At 51.7% G+C, this 25364-nt stretch overlaps 4 protein-coding genes across 5 annotated transcripts; 3 read left to right on the top strand and 1 right to left on the bottom strand.

Annotated features, from left to right (window-relative positions):
• Nucleotides 1-826: 826 nt before the first annotated feature.
• On the top strand, nt 827-5641 carry LOC131207304 (glutamate [NMDA] receptor subunit 1). Its single transcript, XM_058199916.1, has 12 exons — nt 827-1000; nt 1131-1253; nt 1332-1553; nt 1619-1821; nt 1889-2054; nt 2122-2227; nt 2297-2457; nt 2613-2829; nt 2898-3470; nt 3544-3817; nt 3886-4312; nt 4389-5641. Exons 1-12 carry the CDS (start codon nt 827-829, stop codon nt 4641-4643), a joined length of 2901 nt encoding a protein of 966 aa, XP_058055899.1. The 3' UTR covers nt 4644-5641.
• A 240-nt stretch (nt 5642-5881) lies between these two features.
• LOC131212857 (uncharacterized) lies at nt 5882-14275 on the top strand. Of its 2 annotated transcripts, none has more exons than XM_058206910.1 (9): nt 5882-6453; nt 9010-9389; nt 9490-9598; nt 9675-10745; nt 11641-12372; nt 12438-13113; nt 13181-13427; nt 13483-13715; nt 13813-14275. In XM_058206910.1, the coding sequence occupies exons 2-9, from the start codon at nt 9010-9012 to the stop codon at nt 13998-14000; spliced, it is 3636 nt and encodes a 1211-aa protein (XP_058062893.1). In that variant the 5' UTR covers nt 5882-6453; the 3' UTR covers nt 14001-14275. The 2 variants fall into 2 exon arrangements, with proteins under 2 accessions (XP_058062893.1, XP_058062892.1); XM_058206909.1 differs by having other exon boundaries at nt 13489-13715.
• Nucleotides 14276-14821: 546 nt separating this feature from the next.
• LOC131211730 (biotin--protein ligase) lies at nt 14822-25126 on the top strand. Its single transcript, XM_058205316.1, has 11 exons — nt 14822-14951; nt 15066-15515; nt 15588-15796; nt 15862-16737; nt 16819-16964; nt 17051-17189; nt 17261-17452; nt 17519-17704; nt 17765-17914; nt 17998-18141; nt 23539-25126. Exons 1-11 carry the CDS (start codon nt 14822-14824, stop codon nt 24046-24048), a joined length of 3132 nt encoding a protein of 1043 aa, XP_058061299.1. The 3' UTR covers nt 24049-25126.
• Nucleotides 18411-22706, bottom strand: LOC131211728 (cyclin-dependent kinase 12). Its single transcript, XM_058205315.1, has 3 exons — nt 22169-22706; nt 21660-22090; nt 18411-21584 (listed from the first exon to the last, which is right to left on the bottom strand). The coding sequence occupies exons 1-3, from the start codon at nt 22593-22595 to the stop codon at nt 18795-18797; spliced, it is 3648 nt and encodes a 1215-aa protein (XP_058061298.1). The 5' UTR covers nt 22596-22706; the 3' UTR covers nt 18411-18794.
• Nucleotides 25127-25364: the final 238 nt, after the last annotated feature.

The following is a 25364-nucleotide window of genomic DNA, read 5'->3' on the forward strand; positions in this document are numbered from 1 at the left end:
TTGGCTTCCCCGGGAGGTTGCCCATCATGCTCTCGACCGATCGAGATGGGAAGGTGATCGATAAGTGCCTCTTTACTCTACTGACACTTCTGGGTTAACCGCCTTTGTTCAGTCAGCTGCAATTTCAGTTTTTTTTGTCGTTTTCTTGTTTGTGTTTAACGCTTACGTTTAATGTTATCATAACGTTGATAATTTAATACTATCGAGAGTGAATCATGCTCATGCCATTGGACAAACCCCAAACCGTGCTCAGGCATTAGACAAATGGCGTAATCTCGGTATTTGTTTATCTTAAGCAATGTTTGCTCTCCGTCGTCATCCTTATTGCATCCGGCCTTGCCCCACGCGGAGGATGGACTTAGAATTCACTTTCTCAGAATCCACACTGCTCGCCAATCAGCTGTTGGTGTCCTCGTCCTCGTGTCATGCGCCCTACGACTCGACGCCCCAGTTGGGGAGGGCACGTGAAGGATTCCACAGGACCTGTCTGACAGCGCTCTGGGTGGACGTGTGTCTCAGTTGTGGTGCAGAAAATGTAGTGAAGGTTCTCCATTTTCCAATCAATTTCTACGCACTCCGTTGTGCCGTTAGTGCAAAATCCTGGCCTCTCGATGGAACGTTAACGTGAGCAGCGTGGAAGGGAGTTCTGTCGCGGCAGCGTTAAGCGGGTGTTGTCCTTTTTCTTAAAAATCTGTAGCTTTTGTGTGCACCTGCACGAGAAGAGGAAGAAAAAAGAGCTTGAAGGGTGTGTACGCACCATACCCATCGGGTCACCGTTGTGCCCAAGTAGTCCCGAAGGCCTAAAGGTTCCACCAGCCACACCACCATGAAGAAGTTCGTCCGAATGCTACCTCTTTCCTGTTTGCTGCTCATGAGCCTCGTGGTGCCACAGGCGCTGCTGGCCCAGAAACCGACCGGCAGCGAGAATCCTTCGTACTACAACATCGGCGGGGTGCTGAGCAACAATGAAAGTGAATCTCACTTCGCCACCGTCATTGCCGTAAGTGTTATCTAACCGAGGGCGGAGATCCGGTTCTTTGGCCCCGGATCTCCATGGCGGTGTGTGCTGCCGCGGTGTGTCTCATCCGGTTTTTGACTTTCTCCATCGTTTCCATCGTTCCTGCTGGCAGCATCTGAACTTTGACCAACAGTACGTGCCCCGCGGGACGACCTATTACGACAAGACGATTCGGATCGATAAAAATCCGATCAAAACGGCACTCAATGTTTGTAAACATTTGATCTCGCGGAGGGTAAGTGAAGCGTTGGCATTATTTTTATTTTTATATTATTTTTTTGTGCACATTTTATCTCTTTTCTTCCTGCGCCAGGTATACGCCGTGGTAGTATCACACGAACCAACCGGAGACCTCTCTCCGGCAGCGGTTAGCTACACGAGTGGCTTCTACCAGATCCCGGTGATCGGAATTTCGTCCCGAGATGCTGCGTTTTCCGATAAAAACATTCACGTGTCGTTCCTGCGGACCGTTCCGCCCTACTACCATCAGGCGGACGTGTGGTTAGAAATTTTGAGTCACTTTGGCTACACGAAGGTAACATGCGGTAACGGTTTGCTTGAACGATCAATTTGCAATTTACACCGTGGCTTCTTTGGCAGGTTATAATCATACACAGTTCCGATACGGACGGAAGGGCCGTGCTGGGTCGCTTTCAGACCACCTCACAAACCAACTACGACGATATCGATGTGCGGGCAACGGTTGAGTCGATCGTCGAATTCGAGCCGAAGCTGGATAGCTTTAGCTCGTACCTCATGGACATGAAAACGGCTCAATCACGTGTCTACCTACTATACGCAAGGTACGGTTATATCGGCCCTTGCCGATCGATCCGCTGTGGTTTTTGATTTTATTTTTCCTCTTTGCAGCCAAGAGGACGCGCACGTTATATTCCGCGACGCTGCCATCCACAACATGACCGACTATGGGCACATCTGGATCGTGACCGAGCAGGCGCTCAGTGCCAACAACACCCCGATCGGAATTATCGGACTGAAGCTGAACAATGCAGAAAACGAAACCGATCACATTAAGGTAATCAACCGGAGGCCGGTCGGTGGCTTTAGTTTGCTAAATGGACCACATTTTGTCGTCGAAACAGGATGCTATCTATATTCTGGCATCCGCCATCAAGGAAATGACGGTGAACGAAACTATTACCGAAGCGCCGAAGGATTGCGACGATTCGGGTGCCATTTGGGAATCGGGTTAGTAGTCGACGGATCGCAGAACCGTTGGAAGGGGATCCAGTATAGTACCATCGTTTCTTTTCCTAGGTAAACGCTTGTTTGGGTACTTGAAGACGCGTAACATACGCGGACAGACGGGCCAAGTGGCGTTCGACGATAACGGTGACCGTATGTACGCCGAGTACGACGTTATCAACGTTCACGAGAACCATTCGTTCGTAAAAGTTGGCAGTTTCCATTACGATTCGGTGAGTAGATTCGCTCTACAACTGGTTCTTATTTCTTTCGTGTTTAATGATAAGTTGGAAAATTGGTACAATTTCATCGAATCTCTGTACAATTTGGATAGTAGAAATGTTTGGCTCACCGTCAATGTTTATTTGAATTTCGTCTGAAATTTTAGGAGAAGCGAAAGATGCGTTTGAAGATTAACGACAGCAGCATCACCTGGCCGGGCAATACGGGTAAGAAACCGGAAGGCATCATGATACCGACCCATCTGAAAGTGCTCACGATCGAAGAGAAACCGTTCGTGTACGCTCGCAAGCTTCTCGATGACGAGATCGACTGTGCTGACGATGAGGTGGTGTGTCCTCATTTTAACATTTCAAATGGAAATGGTAGGTTCCATTTGTGTTGGACCCTTTCATTGACTTTGTTTTGATGTGTATTTTCCTGTTTTTTACAGAGCAAGAGTACTGCTGCAAAGGATACTGTATCGATCTGCTGAAAGCCCTCGCCCAGCGCATCAACTTCACCTACGATCTAGCCCTTTCGCCCGATGGCCAGTTCGGGCACTATCAGCTGAAGAACCATACGACCGGCATTGGTACCACGGTGAAAAAGGAATGGAACGGGCTGATCGGTGAGCTCGTGGTGGAACGGGCCGATCTGATTGTCGCACCACTCACGATCAACCCGGAGCGGGCCGAGTTTATCGAGTTCTCGAAACCATTCAAGTACCAGGGCATCACGATCCTGGAGAAGAAACCGTCACGCTCCAGTACGCTCGTGTCCTTCTTGCAACCGTTCAGCAACACCCTGTGGATCCTGGTGATGGTCTCGGTGCACGTAGTGGCGCTTGTGCTGTACCTGTTGGACCGTTTCTCCCCCTTCGGACGGTTCAAGCTGCACGGCGGGAACGATGGCACGGAGGAGGATGCGTTGAACCTTAGTTCGGCCATTTGGTTCGCCTGGGGTGTGCTTCTGAACAGTGGAATCGGAGAGGGAACCCCAAGGAGCTTCTCGGCGCGTGTTCTAGGTAAGTGACTGTGTGCCAAATCTATCAAATAATGTTTTTTGTGTCACAAACCATTTCTTTCACCAAAAAACAGGAATGGTGTGGGCTGGCTTTGCGATGATCATCGTCGCTTCGTACACTGCCAATCTGGCCGCCTTCCTCGTGCTGGAGCGTCCCAAAACTAAGCTGACCGGTATCAACGATGCACGGCTGCGTAATACGATGGAAAATCTGACCTGCGCGACGGTGAAGGGTTCCTCGGTCGATATGTACTTCCGGCGGCAGGTGGAACTGTCCAACATGTACCGTACGATGGAAGCCAACAACTATGATACCGCCGAGCAGGCCATCCAGGATGTAAAGGATGGGTACGAATGGCCAGCGGTCGAGCCTAGGCCACGCGATCCTTATGGGACTATCGGTTCGTTTTTTGCAGTAAACTCATGGCCTTCATCTGGGACTCGTCCCGCCTGGAGTACGAAGCGTCCAAGGATTGTGAGCTCGTTACGGCCGGTGAGCTGTTCGGTCGCAGCGGTTACGGAATTGGACTGCAGAAAGGGTCACCGTGGACCGATGCCGTCACGCTGGCGATACTGGACTTCCACGAGAGCGGCTTCATGGAGTCGCTCGATAAGGAATGGATCTTCCACGGTAACGTGCAGCAGTGCGAACAGTTTGAAAAGACGCCCAACACGCTCGGACTCAAGAATATGGCCGGTGTATTTATACTGGTTGGTGCCGGAATCGTCGGTGGCATCGGGCTGATTATCATCGAGGTGGTCTACAAAAAGCACCAGATTAAGAAGCAGAAAAAAATGGAAATCGCTCGTCACGCGGCCGACAAATGGCGTGGTACAATAGAGGTTAGTATCTCGCTGCGATTTGTTGCTCCCGGGCGACTCAACTCAGACAGCTCTAACGGTCATTTCCCGTTTCCAGAAAAGGAAAACACTGCGCGCTTCCCTGGCCATGCAGCGCCAGTACAACGTGGGGCTAAACTCGGTATCGAAGTCGGTCAGTCAGAACTGTGAAAAATCCCGCTATCCAATACTGCCACCGCTGCCGCGCACACCGGAACGGGCCTGGACAAAGGATCAGGAGTATATCGTTAATCGCAAGAACAACAACTCGAACAAACCTCCGCCACGCTACATGCCAACGTACGCCACCGATGTGTCCCACTTGATAGTTTAAAGCGGCCGACAAAAATCCAAGGGAAAGGAATCGGAAACTAAGCTCGGAAAGAAAGGGTCGGAACCGTATCCATCCACCCCACCGGTCTCCAAATTGCGCCTAATGATGTGTTGTGTGGTAGTGAAAAACTTTGACCGTTAACCTCTCCTCTCCGAACGGGGAGAGCCCGGTTCCGCCCGGCCCAAACCGGGCGGTAGAAAGTGCTCCAAGTTCACGTACGTGTGTCCGTTCGAAACAGGTAATGATTTACATTCGTTAGATAAGTATGTATACACTTTTAACGCCCCGCATCAAGGTTGTTCCGTAAGGGCTGTAGCGGCAGTTTACCGAGAGAATAGGAGCACACAGTTCAGGCGGGTGTGTTGTACAATCATTTTATTGTTTTGAATTGACTTAACGGTACATTGGAGCAAGTTTTGTGCGCAGGTTTGTGTTGCACAGTAGCTGAGTGGGCAGTGGGTGAGCCCCTGGTGCATCGGGTGCTATTATTCTTAGGTCGATTTGATACTTTTTTCGTTTCCAAGAGACTGTGAGCGTTAGCTGATTCCAATGTGTTGTTTAAACTGCCATTTTTGTGTGGTATACTCGCGGACTTCCTTTTTTGATACCTGACAAAACCGATCGGAACATCTTCCGTTACTCGGGCCACCAGTGGATGTGGCGGCCCACAGAACCGTAGTTGTTAGCCTAAAACTCTACCAAACGTACACTAGTCCTAGGCGGGCGAAGTAAGTTTTATCACTGTTAGCTGTTAATGAGACACAACCTAAACATGCTCAATCGTTCGGCACGAGAAACGCGAAAATTAAACGGCCAAATTCGAAGGATCGATAATCTTAAAGTGAAAAAAACCCATAAAATCTACGTTATAAATCGCATAACTTACACACATTTTAAAATGCCAAAACCTCTCTCTCCCCTAACCTAAATGCAAAGATGCAAACTTTTTGCGAAATTTGTTAACATGTTTAAAGAAGATGTGCAAACACACTAGATAACACTGGATAACTAGAGTAATAAAATATGAAACGCAATTTGAAAAATCGTGCCATTAATCGTAATCTTTTCCCCCCTTGTGATGAGTCACCCTGTGCGGCAGAGCTCACCTTCTCACGCAAAACTTCTCACCTGTCATCAGTGGCAGTGAGCGTCTGGCAGCACGGTTCGTTCGTTCGTCAGTCAACATTCCAACATTTCGTCGCGAAAGAGAAAGAGAGGAAAGCCGCAGAAAGGCTTACCGGAGGTTCGTCGTCGCTGTTCCGTTAGTCGCTGCTGTTGTCGTCGTCATCGTCGCGGTTGTCCGTCGTACTGTGTCCCCTCCGTCCCTAGGGGGCCCAAATTACGGTGCTGCCGAGCGTGATGTGCGTGTCTCGTGCAACGTCCACCGATTCACGGTTCGTGAGTGCGGCGGAGGAGCAGCAGCAGTGTGCCACCACCAACAACAACAACAATTGAAACGTGCAGTGCGCGGTGTGGCTTGTTTTTCGTATGTTTTTCGGTTTCATTCCATTGCGCCCGCGTGCCTGCGTGTGTGTTTTCTCTACGCATCGACGGCCATATAAATAGAAATCGATGAGGCCGGGCCGGGCCGGGATTGACCAAAAATCGAACCAAACTCCGTGTGTCGCCTGAAGTGACGGAAGTTGCGCATTTAGAGTGTTACAGCACACGTTGGTGGTGGTGGCGAATGTCCGCAGTGGTTCATCGCCTTTCGTCCGCCGATCAGCCACCGCAGGAAGAACGGTGACGTTGGTCCCTTGAGCAGCCACAGCAGTAGCAGCAGCCAGAGCAGCCACCGCGATCGTGCACGGTTTGTTTGCTTTTTAGGGTAATGCAACGCAGAATGTACGCCACACACGGGCACACGCGACAGGCAGGAGGCGGATGCGGGGCTCCGACGGCCCTGTGTTGGCTGCCCATGTCCAGCAAACAATAGTAGGCGCTGCATACCGAGAAGCTGCTCTGCTGCGGTGTGTCCGCGGCTTCTTGGGTTGGAATTCGTCGAAAATGTGCGCAATTCGCGCTTTTGGGTGTTTTTTTTTCATTTCATTTCTCTTATTTAATTTACGGTTTTTTTTATTTCAACCGCCGCGGGGCCTGCTGGTTCCGCCTGGGCCATTCGCGCACCGGAGGTGGAAACCGCGGCTGTAAATAAATCGTTTTGTGTTGCGGTGCGTTGCGGGCCGTTTCGCATGGGTTTTATCGTCGCCGAGCGGGAAGGCCGCGCGCGCACCGTGGGTCTAATGTTTTGCGAGCCCCGCACGCGCCCATTATCAGTGCACACGGAGCTGCGCCATCGTCGTCGTCGTCCGCCGTGACCAGCCACCAGCAGGGTAGCGGAGGGGAGCGTGCGCGGCGGCGGCCGAGTTGTCCAAAACAGGTGGTGTAACGTAACGAACGGAGTACGTGGAGTGTGGCGCGGCAGTGCAACTAGTGCGCGCACTGCACCGCGCCCTGGCAGCTAACAGTGACGTGATAGTGTCGGATTAGGCCATTTTCTCTATCTTCCGGCTCTTTCACTCTATCATAACGGGGCCCGCAGAGGTACGCTGCTGCTGCTGGCAGATGATGAATTAGATGAGCGCAGAGGGCTGGACAACAGGTTGGTTAACGGTGGAAAAGGAACGGTTGTGGATCCGCTCGCGGGCCAGCGACGCACGGAAAGCGAAGAAAGGGGCCGGGCGGCGGCACAGGAGATAGGAATGGGATCAAAGTTGCTCTCTCTCGGCGCGCCCGTTCGCCGCGTAGCTTACGTAGCTTTGCGCGTTTGTCACACGAAACTCGAGACAGCGCCCCGCACCATGGAACCCAGCGAAGGCGACACGACGACAACGACCCTCCCTCTCTCCCTTCCGGCAGCGGTCTAAAGGCCAAATTACCGCGGCGGACGGCTGCTTTGGACATTTCGAGAAAACAGCGATCCCAGACCCGTGCGTGAGGGTTTTCGGCGGTATTGTCGTGCCCTTCTTGCTTGTGCTTCCAAATTGATTATTGTGAGAATGTTGTGAAAATGTTCGTCGTGAAAGATTAATCTCTACCCGTGGCGGGGGCGATCAACAGCAACCGGCAATAATAGCGATGCTTTCGGTGCGTTTTTGTTTCTTAACAACCTTTTTTATGTGGTACCGTGCCTTCGCTCACGGCAACGGTTGCTTAGAAACGGGCGCACAGGGGACGATTCTGCTCTTCGCATAACGGTACTATTTTGCCCTCCACGCATCGCGCATCGAGCGCCTTCGTCGGTCTGCCTGCCGCTGCCGCTGCCGCCGCTGCTGCTGCGACTTCCCAAGCATTTAACGCCCCGCGTTCGACAGCGAGAAGAGGAAACGAAACTAATCGGCGGACCCCTTGGCCGTCGTCGTCGTCGCTGTCGAAAGGGGCGCAGCGGAATCGCATTTACTAAGCGAAAAAACACGTCTGCTCGGGTGTACTACGTCCAAAAGTCGCGCGGCCTAATACACGGCGTCCCGACGGCTGCATTGCGTTTCTCACACCTATCCTCCGGCGGCATGCAATCAATCCGTAGGGCCCCACGAGTAGACGGGAGTTTTGTTTTCATTTTCGCGCCAATAAACGGGCGCACGAGCGCGCCCCGGCCAGACGCTTGTTTGAAAAGCAATCATTAAATCAGCAGATTGTTATATTTTCTTCGTACCACGCGCGCGCGGCCCCACTATCTGGGTATTGCGTGGAACTTCAATGCCAATCACGGTGTGTGCGCCTACTCCGATACGCCGCCGCTCGGCACCGCTTTTGCCTCATTTTATTTGAGTGCTTTTTGTGATCGAACAAGAATCACGGGACCGCCGCCGCCGCCGCGCAATAAAGATAGCAATTCTCCAATTATTCGATTTTTTAAAACAAAGCGCACCGCGCAAACACACCACATGTTCCGGTTCCGATGGTGTGTTTTCCTTTGCGTTCGGTCCGATTGTCGTCACTATCTCCTGTGGGTGGTGGGTGTCGCCGCGACCGTAGGCGGAAGTTTAATGGCGCAAAGAAAATGCGCTTTTATAAATATTTAGCTTTCCATGGAAGGGGACACGGGCGCAAGCACGACGGCGACGATCGTTTGTTGATCGTGGGTTCGGGCAAAATTCATGGCGCCCGGCTGGCTTTTGTTTGGCCCGCTGGTGTCACAAGAAGCGCTCCGAATCGGGGAACTACGTTACGCAACGATCCGACCGCTGCTGAATGACGATCGACGTGAGAATGACCGACCGGGGACAAACGGGGGGGTATACTGAATTCGGCTAGTAAATATGCGGGAAGCTAAAATTAATCACCACCCCCCGCACATTCGCACCGCGGATCACTTCCGGTGTGTTTCACTTTTTTATTTCTCCCCCCTCGGGTCAATCGGCAGATGGCGACGACACCGTCCAGCAACAACAGCACCACCACGGAGATGGATGAGTTTATCAAAAAGAGCCGCGTAACGCGAGCCGCACCGCCGAAACCGGCCTACGATCCGTTACAGTTTGTGCAGATTAAACCGGCCAAATTGTACGATCTGAACAAGGCCAAACCGTCGACCGAGCGCAAGCTGGAGCTGAAAACGCAACGCGAGGTGGTGGTCGAGGATGCCGAGGAGTGGCAGTGCAATCTGGACAACTGGAAGTCGTCCCGCAGGAAACGGGTCGAGCACATCATCGACAAGATTACCGAGGCCAAGAAGATCGAGCAGGAGGAAGTGTGCCGGGGCCGCAAGAAATCGAAAACATTTTCGGAAATGCTGGAAAATAGGTAGCTGTGCAATGATGATGCTGATGATGATGACGGTGGTGGCATGGGTTGGTTTTAATTCCTTTTTTACGTTGTGTTTTTTCGCTTTTCGTTCGCAAAGTGGATCCCGAAGGCGATTCATTTTACCCGGCGCCGAGGACGACGAGGATGCCGGCAGTTTCAGTGACGACCCGCAGGACGGCAGGGATGCCGGGAAGGAACAGTACAAGGTAGGCTGAGTGACACATTTCTGGTTTCGAGTAACATTGCACTGATCGTGTGTCACGGTTCCCGCTCGCCTACTAGGATGACTCGACGGACGAACGGGCCACGGATGATACCAGCAGCTGCTGTTCATCGAAGCAAACCGACGGCGGCTCGAAAACGCCCGAGTTGATCATTGAGTCACCGGAAGTGCCCGAAATGAACGAATTTTCTTTGGCCATTGAAAATTACAAGTCCAAATTTTCCCTCAGTAGCAGGACCTCGATACTGAGCGGCAGCCCAGCCGTCACCGGTAAGGTATCAAACGAGACCACCGACATTGTGCCTGGGACTATCGAAAGCAATATGGTCTACAATGAGACGACCAATATAGATAAATTGAGTGTGCGCGCCGAAGAATTGGCGCCACAGGACCACGTTGGTGGGCCACTGCACGGTGAAGAGACAGCAGGGTCCGATTCAGTCGAGGAGCAGCGAGAGCCAGAAGAAACTCCAAAGGTGAATGTGATAGAAAGGCGCCGACTATTTGAGCAGCTCCAGCTTCAGCAGATGTCCTGCGCACAGGATACGGTAGCCCCTACGACAAAGCCCTTCATCAGCAGTACCGTGTCCGCTGGAAATGGCCATGAGGAACGGTACGAAACGCAATCATCCACCTCCGATGAACCGGCGCCGAACGGGTCGTCGTCGGAGTGGCTCGCTACCGGCGGCAGCATTAAGGAACGGCGAGCGATCTTCGAGCGGTACCGGTCAAGTGAGGCGAACGATGAGCTACAATCGGAAGCTGTGGGCCGTAGTCGTAGCAATAGTGGTGCCGTTACCACGGTTGTTAAGAGTCGCTCGGAATCGAACGTGGGGGCAAGTGCCAAGGCACTGGTAGCAGCAGCGACAGCGAGCGCAGCAGGGCTCCATGGGGGAAAGGAGCGTTACGAGTTAACGTTGGAGCATTTGAAGCGGAATAACGGCGGCGATTGCTACGAAGACAGTGGCATTCAGTCGACAGATTTATCCCGCAGCTCGGTCGTCTCGCAGGCGGACGATAACGAAATGCTGTCGCACCTACTGGCGGAGGTAGGCAAAAGTCCGGTCCGCTCGGTAACGACCCTGGATTCGGCGAGCGAATTCTCCGACACCGAGTGTGGCAATGGCCAGGTAAGATCACTGCCGCCTTCCCCACGAATGCCAATTTTGTTTAGTCTGTCGGCGCCGCCACGCAACAGGTTGGCGTGTTATATTTTCGTCCTGGCTTTCGGTGCCGCGGTGTCGTGGAATGCATGACTATTTTTGCATCGTTATTAGTTTCATTTTTCGGCTTGGCAAGTGATCATCATTTTCGTGTGGCATTTTGTTGTGTTACTCATGCGATGAGTGTTTGAATGTGTTGTTTTTTTTGTTTTGCATTGCGTTTGCCCGTCTGACTAATGATGGGTGCATTCCTTTCGTTTGCTTTAGCCAAGAATTTTCGTTTTATTACTCAAGAGTCGCTTCGCACCCATTAAGTGTCTTGAGTTATGAGTTTCCCTTCGCGGGTGTCGAGTTTTTTTTATTTGGCAGAGTTGCATGTGGCTGCTGAACGTTGTCCATTGGGCGTACGGTAGTGAAATGTTGCGAGTTATAAGCGTTGCTTGGCAAAAGAGAACGTTTACTACATGACCGATTGGTGTTTCTTCTCACTTTTTATCTCTTTCCACACGTCTTGATGAAGGAGGCAAAACGCGCATCGTCCGTTTAAATGATAGCGCCTAGAGTGTAGAAACCGCGAGATATATTGTAAGTTACATCCTACTTCCCCGGTAACCCATCATTGCCATTACCATTTCGTCGTCGTCGTCGAACGACCCGCGGACAAAATGATCTTTAATGCGTGTACTTTGCTAAGTGGCATGCGGAAGACATTCGTGTAGGTCGTGTCGTGCAGGATTAAGATTATCGCACACGTACTACCTGGTCCTAGGAACTTTAGGAATGGTCTGTTGTGGGCCCTTTGCCATAGACTTGTGCTAGTTGGCATACGCTACTGTTAACCGTTACAATTTACTACTTTCAGCTTCTTGAGAATGCATTGGATGTGGCGTTTGAAGAGATGGACAGCGAGCTAAATGAATACGACGCGCTGGTCGACGATGATGCGTTCCTTCCCGCAACTGGAGACCAGCATCCTTCGCCGAAGGACGTGACAGCAGCGGATCGGCAGCTCACAGAGTGTCTGATACCACCGTTAACTGTTGTAAGCCTGCCCACCGACTACGCAGAGGACCCGGTTGCAGAATTCAACGATGATCTTATACTGTTATCGTCGTTACCGAAATCCAAATTAACACCACCGAAAGAGAAACCCCCACCACCGCCGGTGGATGATGAACCGGAAATCGAACCTCCACGCCACTCAACCGCCGGAACGGTCGCAAGCTGGGTGCAGAAAAATGCCCTGGCAGCAGCAGTGCATTCGAATGGCGACGATAAAAACCATCTCGACCATAGCGTAACCAATGGGAATGGCAAGAACACGACCTTGTACGAACAACATCAAAACGGCGACAAATCCGTTGGGCGAGAAGACTATCGGCAGCTTTCGAGCGATGAACAATGGAGAAGTCTGGAGAGCTACGAAGTGGTGCAGCAAGTGCAGCGCCAGCAAAGTAAGAAGCAAGCCGAGCTTCTCACAGAAAAGGATCATCAGCAGGACCAAGAGCAGCAGGAACTGTTGGTGTACAGTAACCGGATTGAAACGCAACCATCGGTCCACCACCATCCACTGTACGATGCTAGAGATCATGAGGTACGGTGGAACGTTTAATATGTAACAACACCCTCCTAATGGCCCACGTCTCTTACTGCTTCCAGGAAATAGTCAGCGTCGAGCGGGAGCTGTTGCAGATCGAACAGGAAGAATTGCAGCGGCGAAGAGAGAAACAAATCTTTTACGAGAAGCTAACAAAAACTGACTCCTCGCGGTTGTCCGAACCGCAGCCACAGCAGCAGCAGCAACCACCACAGCAACACCAGCCGCAGCGGGAACAACAACCGTACTATAACACCCATCACCACCAGCATCTTCCTCACCATCATCACCATAACCATCATAACCATCACCACCGAGCCTCGATGCCTGCAATCGACAGTCGCTCATTGCAGAATGTCAACGCGTATGCATCTTTCGAAACGCCGTTCTTGGACGACGTTGGATCGTACGAGATGGGTTCATTGCATCGGGAATCGATGCCCAACCTGTCGCAGGTCGCCGCATCCTCGTCGCATCCTTCTTCGCTCTCGTCATACGGTGAAGAGTATTCGACAAATTCGGGCGCGAGCTTCGATGGTGGTTGGCCAACTGTGACGGATCGACATCCGGTTCCCGATCGACGTCCCGTGGTGGCACCGAGGCCCATGCTCAACGGTTTCCCCGAACACCACCACCATCGACACACGATGGCGTCACACGCTGGTGGCGGAGGTTTCCAGGTACCCGGCGGTGACCGTACGCGACTGTACAGTAATATGCTTGAGCAACATCCCAAAGGTAAGGGGCGAAATCCGACGGGAAGCTTAGCACGCAAATTATGAGACGTTTCGGTTTGGCCTTTCAGATAACAAACAGAATGCTTACCAACCGACGCTGGCGACGGTGAATCGGGGGCAGGGTGGTAATGCCGGTAACTCCAATAGCACCACCACCACCCTGTACGGCCAGCACTGGTTGGTGCAGGAAGCGGAGCAAAGGCGCATCGAGCAACATCAGAAGAATAACGCCAAGCGGCCATTGCCAAAGTTTGTAATCGACGCAATAACGCAGCGAGTGCAGAAGCTGAACGCCGGTAGTTCCGAACACTCGGAGTAAGTTTTGGGTTCGCCTTTAGCACGGTTTCGCTCTGAATGGAGTCGATTCTCTTCGTAGCAACTTGTCCGAGGACTCGGACCTGGCAATGATCAACTCGATGAAGCATCACCATCATCATCAGCATCACAACCAACCGCAACCGCTGCCACCCCATCACCATCATCAGCCGCCACCACCGGTTCTTCCACCGGCTTCGCAGCAGCAACAGCAGTACTCCAACACCACCGACAAGGTGCTGAGCGTGAGTGGAAAAAAGGAATGCTCCCATTGCCGAATAGAGCTCGGTACGTGCCCAGCCCCCCGAGACAGACTTCATGTGCAACCGGCCACGTTCCTGGAGCCAGTTACGTAACTATGTTTGTTTTGTTTGCTCGTTTGCAGGCAAAGGTGCGGCCATGGCAATCGAAAGCCTCGGGTTGTTCTACCACATCGAATGCTTCAAATGCTGCGTTTGTCACGTCAAGCTCGGGGACGGCACCAATGGTATAGATGTACGCGTTAGAAAATATCGACTTCATTGCCAAAACTGTTTCTCTAGTGAAGACGGTGTAAAGTTTAGTTGTGTTTAAATAGCAGCAAAAGGTACAGCAGTACAGTAGTTATTTATGCTCGCGCACCGACCGATCGAATCCTCAGCTAAAGTAATTCTCCTTTTGTAGATCGATGTATCTAATGAAACTTTATTATTGGTATTTTGCCTTAAATTATTAGGGTTCTTGAATATAAACTTATTATGATGATTACATTATTATTATTTGTTCGTTTCAATAAAAAGCAATAATTCAAAGCATTGTTTTTTGGCACTAAAATCAATGGACCCGGCGTACAAGAGAAAATAAATAATGGCGGACAAAGTGAACTCCAAAACGTTTACGATTCTTCATTGTACGTTTCTGTATCTATATATATTTCGAGCATTTGTTGAAAACATGATGAAAATAAATTTAATTAAAGAATTGTCCGGCTTTCAACCGTCGCCAGTCGTTTTTCCGTGTTTTCGTTTCACTCGTGTTTCTGTAAGGAAAAACGCTACACTTTGGTTGTTTTTCTGACAGGTGGCAAGCTTGTCACGAGATGTAAACAATCCCTATCATCGTTGCGAGTTTACGGGCGCACCGTGGAGACTGATAGAGCCTGAACGAAGGTCCCTCAACACTATAGTAGGAAAGAAAAGTGTGATACTCTTTTACACCACTTCTAGTAACCCATCGAGTAGTAATAACGATCTAATGACGATATAACCACTGTGCATTCCGCATGCTCTTCACTATCGGTGCTTAACAACTCTGCCACAGCCCCGTCACTAGTTTCGATCGTAACTCTCCCTTGTGCTTGTGCCCTGCCTGCAATCTCACTCACCTACTAATAATCATACCCGCGCGTGTACACTATGTTGTTTACATTAATGTATCTCGTAATGACCATCCGCACATCGCTTAAGTTTAGGACGATAAGAAATAGTCTCAGGAAAATACTGACCGATCGCTACGCTGTCAGCTTTTACACTACATCCAGCTGTGGTAATAGTCGAAACGAACGCTTTGTGGCTCTGTGCGGTGTCACTACGCTCGCCGGGATCGCCGCAAATCGTTCAATTTCTCTGTGCTTTTTTGTGTTTTTCCCCTTTCCCAAAGGTGCTACTGCTGAGGGTCTTGGTTCTCCCGAATGCTCGCTGTCCGCAAACGTGTCATCGTTTATATGGTATCGCCCCGATCAGCGAGGCTGTCTTTTGTATCCCGTTCAGCGGATAAACCTTTCGGACTGGCTAACGATTCCGCAGCGCGTCCAAACGTTGCAGGCTTCCTATAGTAGCTGTCTGGATCTGGTCGTGGACACGTCCAGTGATGATTCTATGCCACTTCATCTCACGCTAGAAACAACGAACGAATCGACGGCGCATAGTGACGACGATCTCGTTATGCTAAGCCGGTTTGGGAAGTTTTTGGCCTGGAATCGTACTTCTGGTGGTTTGGAGCTGTTGCTGGAAGTGAACACGTCACGACTGTTCCAACTGATCGTAGCGACATTCGGCCACAATCGTTTCCACTTGATCGGTGGACGACTGAAACTTGTGCAGCTGGAAAGTGAGTGTTTATTGAGGTTATTAGCTTCAAACGAAATGATACCCGACTAATCATCCCATTTTTTTGTGTTAGCTATCGAAACCATCGCTGAGCCAACGCCATTCGAGGAACTGGAACTACAGTTGAACCAAAACTTGTTCCAACAGCTACTGAAAGCACGCTACGCAGACGAATGGCTTTCGGAGTTAACGCTGCTACCTGTGCTTCATCACGAACCGTGGCAATCTAGTCACACCACGGTTGCCATGCAACCGGACATCATTTCATCAAATGACATCAAGGTAAGCATTGGTGGTTCCAAACGCCAAATGACGGCGGAAAATCAAACTGTTTTTAATTTTTTCAGATTTCACTCGAAGTGGCCGGTAACGGAACGGTAGTTACTTGTCAAAGTAGAACGGATCTACTCTCTAGCGGTAGCAATTCGCGCAACAGATCGCAGCTAGATCTGACGGACGGAATAGTGTCGTCCCTCGAGCGCGACAGTAGTGCCTCGTCCGAAGACAGTCAAACCACCGTGCATACCGAGGTTAAAAATGGAGACTATATTCAATCGCCGCCGGAAGAGCTGAGTTTCGAAGCGAAATCTGACGCCGCTGTTGAAACGAGAGCGACTCAACCGGAGTGCAATTTACAAACCAAAGCGTTTTCGCCAGTTTCGCCAACAAATGCAGCCACCAAAGAAATGTCTGAAACGAATGAAACTGAAGAGGCCAAAACCTCCACCCTGAATGTAGAACCACCGAGTGTAGGAAATGGAGCGCTGAAAAATGTAGTTCAATCCCTGCCAATTACTCAATCTGCTTGCGGGTTGAGCGCAAAACATACTGCCAGTGCTCAGTCGAGAGATAAACCGAAGGGACGAACGTTGCGCAAAAGTTCGTTCCCTTCAAACCGGTTGCGTTTGGGTGATGGACCGGCCGGTGTTGCGCCCAAACCACCGAATATACTAGTGCACTCGGATAGCAGCTCGACGATGGAGTACGTCATCGCAACGCTGAACAATCTACTCGAACCGAATACCTATACCATCTACCCGATAAGTACTGCACAAACACTGGCCAACTGTTGGCAACAGACCACAAAATTGATCATCGTGGCCGGGACACTTGACGTGACGGTACGGAAAGTGTTGTTGGACTATTTTCTTCACGGCGGTATCGTGTTCAGTTTGTGTTCCGACTTGCTCGATAATATACTGCCGGATTCGAAAACAGCTGAGGTAGACACTTAGCCAACAGCAACACACAAAAAGTGATTTTGTAAAAGAATTGATGCTAATACAATTCGTTACGCTTTCCAGATACGCGAGCGGGAGCTAGTGAGCTTCTCTTACCGCAAATGGAAACAAATCAAGATGCTGCATCACATATTCTGCTACCAACTGTCGCCTGCTAAGAAACAGTTTTCCCTGGAAACCGATGAACCCGGCACACTGCAGCCTTTATCGTAAGTAAAATCGTTCACATTGCACACATTGTTCATGTGTATGGAGGTAGTTGCTCATTCGTTTCCTCGTGTTGGGCCCACCGTAGTTTCGTCGATGTAAAAGACATGTCCGGGAAGGAGCACTCGCTAGCCGTGGAAATTCTGGCGCAAGAAGAAACCTGGAACACGCCCAGCATTTTGGAGACACACAATCGTAAAACCGGTGGAAGAGCAATCTTTTCGCAGGTTGGTGGGCAACGGACCTCGTCACAATCTAATGGAAAAACGGGAAAAACTAATGGTTTGTCACGTTCCAGATTCATTTGGAACTGGACCCATCGTTGGTTCAAACGAGCATTGATCAGACCGACGACACCCAAAGCTCGAACGAATTACGCTACGCAATACTGAGCGACCTGCTCGGAGGACGAATCGGGCTCAAGCTGAAGCAGTCCAGCAAAGAGGATGCCATCGGTTACAAGAATGCCTATTTCTTGGGAAAACATGAAGTTAGTTCGATCCACAATGAGTGCACAAATGGATGCCTGATTTCGTTCCCATTTTGTCGTTTGCAGGCCAAAGTGGAGGTGCTCGATGCATTGAAAGACACTATGGCCCGCCCGAACGTTATCCAGGCGCAGGAATTGACGCTACAGTTCTGCGGCAAAAGTGATGGCGCTCCGGGACCCGCCACCGAAACACATCTACCGGTGATGATTTTCCACTGCCCGGAGGACTTTTCCACCTTGGAATACTTTGAGGTGGGTAAGGGTGGCCCCAACGGTCGCGATCGACCTAACGAACGATTGACGATTTTACAGAACTTGACCACACACAAAATTGGTCGCATTGGAATTTACGCACCGATCATGAGCACCTCGATGGTGATCGTGTCCAACCTGACACTGGCGCATGGCTTCATCGTTATCGCCAGGCACCAGACCAAGGGTAAAGGGCGTAGTAGCAATCAGGTGCGTACGATTGAAGGGAACCTGTGGGTTGGCGGCTGCTTGATAGATTAATCCATTTTTTTGGGGCAATTCTCTACCTGCAGTGGTTAAGCCCTCCCGGATGCGCCATGTTTTCCCTGCAGCTACACATTCCCATGAGCAGCCCGCTGGGTCAGCGGTTATCGATGGTGCAGCATCTCGTTGCAGTTTCCATCGTCTCGGCCATTCTCGCCATCCCAGGTTATGAGGTAAGTGCTTAGAACGAGTATCTGGACCGGGTTTGGGTTACGAATGGGAAGGAAGCGTCGATTGGGGCCCGAAACGGTTCTCGGATTGTGGCTCTCTGCTCTGTTGGGTCTGTTCTCGTTTAAATTGTCCTTCCGAATCCGGTTCTTTCTTGCTCATTGCCGCCATCCGAGGCGAAGGGACGGACTCAAAACGCTTTCTGTTATTTTTGTCACACTTTATTCAACTTTGAAGCTATTTTAGATTACAACTCTGATCCAATGATGTGATTAATTTGTTCTCATGTTTGGTTGTTGGTTTCATTCTTTTTTCATATTTGCCTTTTTCCTAGCATTTTTCGACACTGCTCTCCCCTGACCCTATCACTCTCTCTCCCTCTCTTTCGTTTCCGATCATTTCTGCAATCGTCTGCTGCATATATTTACTATATTTGCCTTCTATCTTCGCCTTAATGGATGCGAAAGTCTATCGCGGAAACACTGTTTTGCGCCACGCATCGACCGTTAGGAAGTGCGCGGCAAAATCTGAAAACGGGGAACGCGTAGAGAAAGCACAGTGTGTGTGGAGGGGGGGTGTTTCTTATCAGTGAGGGATGTTTTTCTCAGGACTTGTGTGGTAAGGTTTCTCTTTCGCCCTACGCCGATGTGCCGCCACTCTAAAACACTGATTCTGCCGAGCGCGACAGTTGCACGGGATGCGAGGGGGATCGGGCGAGCCGCTTCTTCGGGAGGCGCTCGAGGAGGTTCAGCAGTTTGGCAAAGTCGGGCCTGTCGTCCGCATGGTAGTTCCAGCACTTTATCAGAATGTCCTTGACGTCGCGCGAAGCCTGCAGATTGGCGAGGGTTTGCTTCATGCCGCGCCCAACCTGCCAGATGATCGATTCGGCCGGCTGCGACTTGAAGGGAAACTCGCCGCACAGCAGCTCGTACCAGACGGTGCCGAACGCGTAGATGTCCGAGGCCGGCGTGAACGGCAGATCGCCCTCGACGGGGCGGTACGCTGTCAGGTTGCACATCAGCTCCGGAGCCAGGTAGCAAAGCCAGCCGCTCGGAATGCCGAGCCCCAGCTCACAGTACAGCAGCTTGGTCGCACTGAACAGCCCAAAGTCGGTGATGATCACCTTGCCGTTCTCGAGGAAGATGTTCTTCGTCTTGAGGTCCTTGTGGACGATGCCGCGCGCGTGCAGGTACCCCATGCCCTGCGAGATCTGTTGCGCCACCAGGGTGGTGCGGTTCAGGTTGAACTTGTCCTTGCGCAGGTGGATGTGCGTGAAGAGCGTGTTGCCCTTGCACAGCGAGGTGACGATCGCGAGCCGCGGTGGATTCATGCAAGCGCCCATGAACAGAACCACGTTTTCGTGGCGCGTCTTCTTGAACGTGGCGACCTCGAGCTTGAACGCCTCGAGTGTCGGATCGCCGGCCACATAGTCCTCCTTGAGCAGCTTCACGGCGACGTCGCCGTGCCAGAGGGCCCGATGCACCGTGCCGAACCGCCCGTTGCCGATCTTCTCCTTCAGGTGCAGGTCGTCGTACGGGATGTCCCACTCCTTGGACAGACTGTTCTGCCGCCAGCTACTTTCGTGGTCGCGCTCCTCGGTCGAATCGAGTCGGATCGGTGTGCGGTCGGAGGACGAGTCGGTGCTGGTAGCACTCGCTGAACCCGTCTTATCGTTTTCGCCGCCCAACACGGCCCCGTGATCGGGAATGTCCGAGAATTGCAGCGTGGGGATCTCGATGGTAGCACCGCTATCTCCACCGTAACCGCTGCTGCCTACACTTCGCACCGCGTGCACGCCACCGCCGGAAGAGACACCGATGGGATGTGTTTCAATCGTGATGCCACCACTGCCCAGACTGCCTCCGCCGCCGCTCGCTATCAATGAGCTGCCGCCTGTGGTCGAAATCGTTGACACCATCATCATGCTACCACCGGCCACCCCTTGGCCGTTGGGCACCTCGGGAAAATTGAACTGGCGTGAAGTGCCGGGTGTTTGCGGCGGCAGCGAGAGCAGTGCCGGGCTCGAGGGGGACGAGCTGTTGCAGCTCGAACCGGCCGAGCTACTGTCCGGGCCACCGCAAGCGTGAATCGCGTGCATCGGGCCTCGCACCAGTGTCCCGGCCCGCGCACTCGCGACATACATCATGCCACCGCCACCGGCTCCGGGGATCGTGCCTCCGCCGGGGGGCCGCCCAATGTTGGGCGAGACGCTCGTCGGGAGAAGGGTGTCGGATTGGAGCGACTTCTTGAACTCGTCCACAAACTCCTGCGGCAGGCCGCACGATGGTGGCACATTTTGCATGCAGTCCCGGTGGCACCGATACTTGCACTCGGTGCATTTGTAGCCAAAGAACATTTGCTTGTTGCAGAGATCGCACGTGCTCTTGGTGACCTTGAACTTCTTCGTGAACCGGTGCTGTATCATGTGGCCCATGCCGCGCGTGATGATTGGTGTGCAGGGCGACTTGGGTGGCACGCTGCTGTGGCCGATGATCGGCGGCCCGTCGCCGGCGCCGTACTCGCCACCCTCCGACTGGCCGCCGCTTGTTGCTTGCTGCTGCAGATGGTGATGATACGACGGAGGGTGATGATGTGGCGCACCGTGGTGCAGATGATGATGGTGGTGGGGGTGGTGGTGGTGATGGTGCTGCGGCGGATGGGAAAGATGATCCGGCTGCGTGGTGCCACCCGATGGGGACACCATAGTGTTGCTACTGGTGATGGTCGGTTCCGTGTGCAGCCGACTGCGTGGGAACGTTCCCATCCGATTGCCGGCACTTCCGTTGCCCATCGGCCGCTGATTGGCGGCCATCAGCGTCCCACTTTCGCTTAGAATGTTGTTGCCGGGTGTCGTCGTCGTTGTCGACGTGACGACGGCCGGACCTCCGGTTTCGTGGTTCGACCCCAGCGGTACCACGTGCGTTGGAATGTTGTTGTTATTGTTGACGAGATAAAGCGGATTGTTGTTGGCTCCTCCACCCGGACCAGCGCTGCTACCGTTGTTATTATTGTTGTTGTTGTTGTTGACGGCGTGATTGTTGTTGGCACCAGCAGCACCACCGCCACCACCGCCGCCAAACTGCGATTCGTGGGATTTCGATTTGGTTAGGGCCGCAGCGGAAGCGGCATCCGCAGGATTGGTGCCTCCGGCGCAAGCAGCGACGGCACCTGCCGACTGCGTTGTGGTGACCGTCGCCGTCCCTGTTACGGTGGACGCCGAGGAAGCGGAGGACGAAGAGGAAGAGGTGAGCAGCGCGGTCTGATGTTTCCGCTTGGGCGGTGGCGTCGTGGGGAAACCCTTGCGGTTCTGCTGCTGCTGTTGCTTGCCGTGCAGCATCACACTGGAGGGCGAGTTCGGGGGCGATGGCGAGGGAGTGCAGCCGCTGGTCGACGCTTCGTCCGGGGAGATGGTGTGATGCGGATTGAGCAGCTGTTCATGGTGCTGCTGCTGCTGGTAGTTGTGGTGTTGTTGTTGGTGGTGGTGGTGGTGCTGAAGGTGATGGTGATGATGATGCTGGGAGGCCATCGATTCCTCCGACTGCGGGCTGGTGATGTGTTGGTCAGCATGAAACTCTCCGCCGCTGGGCACTGCCGCCATCGGTGGTCCGTTGTTGTGACGATAGTTTACATTCGGCTTGTTGCACTTGGCCCCGGCCAACGAGCGGTTCACGCGGGGCGACGTGCGATGGCAGGCCGGTTGGCGGTCCCAGGAGTCCCAGAAGAGATCGTGCATCGCATCACCCGCATTCACTTTGCGCCCACCAGCCACAGCCTCGAGCTGCTCTCGGTAGCGCTTCAAGTTGCCGGAGGCGCGCGTCAACCGCTTGATTTCCTCTTCCCGGACGTACACATTGTTGCCCATGATTGTCCGCAGCTCCTTGTCATCCTTCTCCAGCAGTCCCTCGAGCGTGCTGACCTGTTGTATCACAGCGTTGAGTGATGCACAGCTCAGACCTTTGGTGGAAGTAGGAAAAAAACGTTAAAACTGCCGCTCAAAACGAAGGCCGCCAACAACGCGAACCCCACACTTACCGACGACCCTGAGCCATTGCTTGAGTTCATTCCCGGTGGCGGGCAGGCCCCGGGCGGGCAACCGCTCCGGGAGCTTCGATTTAGTAATTAACAGATCGGAGAAGAGCTTCACGAGCTTCGTCTCGAGCGTGCGGATTTCCTGCTGCGTCAGCTCAGCGCTGGTGGCGCACTGCGTCCGCAGTCCTTCGAGCCGGTCAGCCGAAATATCGATCATGCTCTGTATCACATCCAGACCGCGCCGTATATTCACTTCATTGTCACCGGTGCTGGCGTTGGCACTGCCGCCACCACCACCGCCGTCACTACCAGACTCTTCACCTCCGCCACTGCCACCACCACCTCCACCAGCAGCCTCGTTCGGTTGGGCGTTCCCGGCGCTACTGCCCCCCTTCGCCTCGCCGGAATTATTATTGGCCATCATCATCATCTTAGCGGAGATGGCAGACCGCCGCTGCCAAATGCGACCAAACACAGTGTCCTAGTCTACGCGCGTCCGACACAGAGACAGACGCAGCAGAAGCACGCGGACGGGGTCGTCGTCCAATGAAATGAAACTGTCGTTCCGTCCCTAGCACCGACGACGACACGCATGCCGTGGTTCGCCGAGGCGCTTGCTGGCGTCCGTTCAGTGTCGCCAGCCGTCTACTGCCATCGAAGCACTTCATCTCCGCAGGACACTCTGCGCTGGTTGCATTGGTGCGCCGGAGCTACGCAAAACGACATTCGACTCGCCAACCATAATAGTTCGTGTGCTGCTTTCCTGTTCACCACTAGGAGCTCGGGGGGAGGGCCAAGCAAAGCTACAAAGTAATTGGGATCCGAGGTTATGAGGAATGTGAACCGGAGGGGAAAATACGGCAAAGTTGCTGCAATGCCCTGCCACTCTCCCTCTGCATCTGCCTTGCTCCGCACAACACACTGTTTTTCACCCGCTTGCGAGGGCCAAGGTGCTGTGGCCACCACCACCGGTCCTTTTGCACACAACACGGGACTCACTCCGACGGAATGGGAATGGTGCGGGGGGAGCACACAGTCTCACGATTCAATGGCGCGCCGCTTGGCCCATCGGTTCGTTGGCAGTGGCGCGGGGTGCACCAAGCAACTTGAGATTTTTGTTTGTCCTCGTCTTCGTCGCTGCGCTGGACACTGTTCGGGGTTCCGAAAAAATCAATGAATTTTTTCACTGTCAAACTCCTCGCGATGACAGCTTCGTGACAGCGTGAACGCGCCCCGGTGAAAAAGCGAACGGCCATGTAGTGTCAGGTGGTTTGAACACGCAGAGAAAAGACGTTAGTTAGGAGGCTTTGGATTTTGTGACATTACGATTCAAAACGATTTTACGTTGTTCACCGTTTTCTTTTATTTTGCAGCACCTCGATCTGGGACTAAAATGGCCGAACGACATTTATGCGTACGGTGCGGCGAAGCTTGGTGGCAGCATCTTCAACACGCAAGTCGACGCCCAAACGGCCATCGTGAACATTGGCGTTGGCCTGAACTTGAGCAACAGTAAGCCAACGGTGTGCCTGAACGACGTTATTGCGCACTACAATACGAAACATTCCACCGCTCTGTCACTGCTGTCGTATGAGAAAACCTTTGCCCTGATGTTCAACAAGCTCGAGGAACTGTACGAACGGGTGCAATGTCGCGGATTGGAGATACTGCAGCAGGAGTACTATCGCCACTGGTTGCACCAGGACGCGGAGGTAAGCATGCTAGGACCAGGCGGCGAATCTTTGCAGGGCACGGTCGTTGGAATCGATGACTACGGATTTCTGCTAGTCAAAAAGCAACCGTCCGGTGAAACGGTGTCCGTGCATCCGGATGGCAACAGTTTCGACATGATGCAAGGTCTCATCGTACCGAAGTTTAGCTAAATCACACAAACCTTCGACCTACCCCACGTACGATACTATTTATTTGCAGTTGATTATTTATAAGCCATTCCTGTAGAGTTCTCTAAACGAGAGAATGGAATGAAATATTTCCCGGAAAGATACTATATTTAACATGTTATTAAAATCCTCGCTAAAGAAGCTTACCCTTGGAAAACAAACACCTCTAGATGTACTAAATTATGTTTGGATTGGATTACCGCGCGTCGGTAACGAGACCGCTTAGCTAGCAACATAATTGGGTCAACTATTTTACTGTTAAAGAACGACTGCTCGCTGCAGTAGTGACCGAGATCGATCATGGTGTTGTTAATATTTAAATCTACATGTGTCTTTCGAACTATACTCAGCTTACCAATAGAATTGCGCATTAATATGGTAACACGTGTTTGATCACATTTTTATATGTAACGAAATTCCAAATCAAACATTCAGCGCACAATCGATCTGTTTACTCCGATTCCACTCGTTTCGTAAGATGATGGATTTATCGCAATAATGTGGCATTTATAGGCACTAAAAATTTACATTTAGCTTGATGGCCACAATCGTTATTAGATATGGTTTGCCAAGGAAGCATTTTATTGATCGATATTCAAACAGGGACTAATAGTTTTCAAGGTTAGATTTAAGATGTTTTAAACATTCGCCAACAGGGTGCATAGGGCATTGTTTTAACTGTTACGTTTCAGTGCAATACTGTTAGATGGGTTAGAATGTGTTTACGAGCGTGTGGTATTTATATATTGTGAAACTTTTGCAAAACGCCTAAAAATCATCCTAATGAAACTTAAGCATGCTTGATGAGGCAAACATTAGTCATATCACTTCGACACCAATTGGAAACTAATCGAACGCATGAATCAACTCAAAAAAGTATATAATCCTTCCTCAAACTTACGAAATCAAAATCAATGCCAATTAAAACAAACAAACGGCCACCACAGTAGTGATAAGCCAACGCCACAACAAAATTGCATTTCAGTCTCCTCGCGCTTTCTGGGACGGTATGTTTATCTACCTTGCGCACCCCCATTACTATCGGTGTTGTGTGACAAATTAAACAATTCTCTTTCTCGTCGCACAGGACACACTCAAGCAGTCCTCGTTTGACTAACCAACGATGATATCACATGGTAGTAACTTGCACAGCGTAAGTATTACGAGTAGAATTAGAAATGAACATTCCGAAATCACAAACAGGACGAAGGAACATCGTTTGCATCGCTGTTCGTCCTGAAACTTTCGGCATGTTTTTTCCGCTTATTGTTTTGGGAAATTTGTCAAAATTGCGACAG

The sequence above is a fragment of the Anopheles bellator genome, chromosome 2 (assembly GCF_943735745.2).
Source record: "Anopheles bellator chromosome 2, idAnoBellAS_SP24_06.2, whole genome shotgun sequence".
NCBI lineage: Eukaryota > Metazoa > Arthropoda > Insecta > Diptera > Culicidae > Anopheles > Anopheles bellator.

Bases quoted from the DNA above. Each gene is read 5' to 3' on its own strand.
- LOC131207304 (XM_058199916.1), top strand. From the start codon at position 827: ATGAAGAAGTTCGTCCGAATGCTACCTCTTTCCTGTTTGCTGCTCATG. The intron at 2,055-2,121 runs GTAATCAACCGG...TCGTCGAAACAG, and splicing joins ACGAAACCGATCACATTAAG to GATGCTATCTATATTCTGGC. The intron at 2,228-2,296 runs GTTAGTAGTCGA...TTCTTTTCCTAG, and splicing joins GGGTGCCATTTGGGAATCGG to GTAAACGCTTGTTTGGGTAC.
- LOC131212857 (XM_058206910.1), top strand. From the start codon at position 9,010: ATGGCGACGACACCGTCCAGCAACAACAGCACCACCACGGAGATGGAT. The intron at 10,746-11,640 runs GTAAGATCACTG...TACTACTTTCAG, and splicing joins CCGAGTGTGGCAATGGCCAG to CTTCTTGAGAATGCATTGGA. The intron at 13,114-13,180 runs GTAAGGGGCGAA...TTGGCCTTTCAG, and splicing joins GCTTGAGCAACATCCCAAAG to ATAACAAACAGAATGCTTAC.
- LOC131211730 (XM_058205316.1), top strand. From the start codon at position 14,822: ATGTTGTTTACATTAATGTATCTCGTAATGACCATCCGCACATCGCTT. The intron at 14,952-15,065 runs GTAATAGTCGAA...CCTTTCCCAAAG, and splicing joins TTACACTACATCCAGCTGTG to GTGCTACTGCTGAGGGTCTT. The intron at 17,705-17,764 runs GTGGGTAAGGGT...ACGATTTTACAG, and splicing joins CCACCTTGGAATACTTTGAG to AACTTGACCACACACAAAAT.
- LOC131211728 (XM_058205315.1), bottom strand. From the start codon at position 22,595: ATGATGATGATGGCCAATAATAATTCCGGCGAGGCGAAGGGGGGCAGT. The intron at 22,091-22,168 runs GTAAGTGTGGGG...CTTCCACCAAAG, and splicing joins GCAATGGCTCAGGGTCGTCG to GTCTGAGCTGTGCATCACTC. The intron at 21,585-21,659 runs GCCTCCCAGCAT...AACTACCAGCAG, and splicing joins CGCAGTCGGAGGAATCGATG to CAGCAGCACCATGAACAGCT.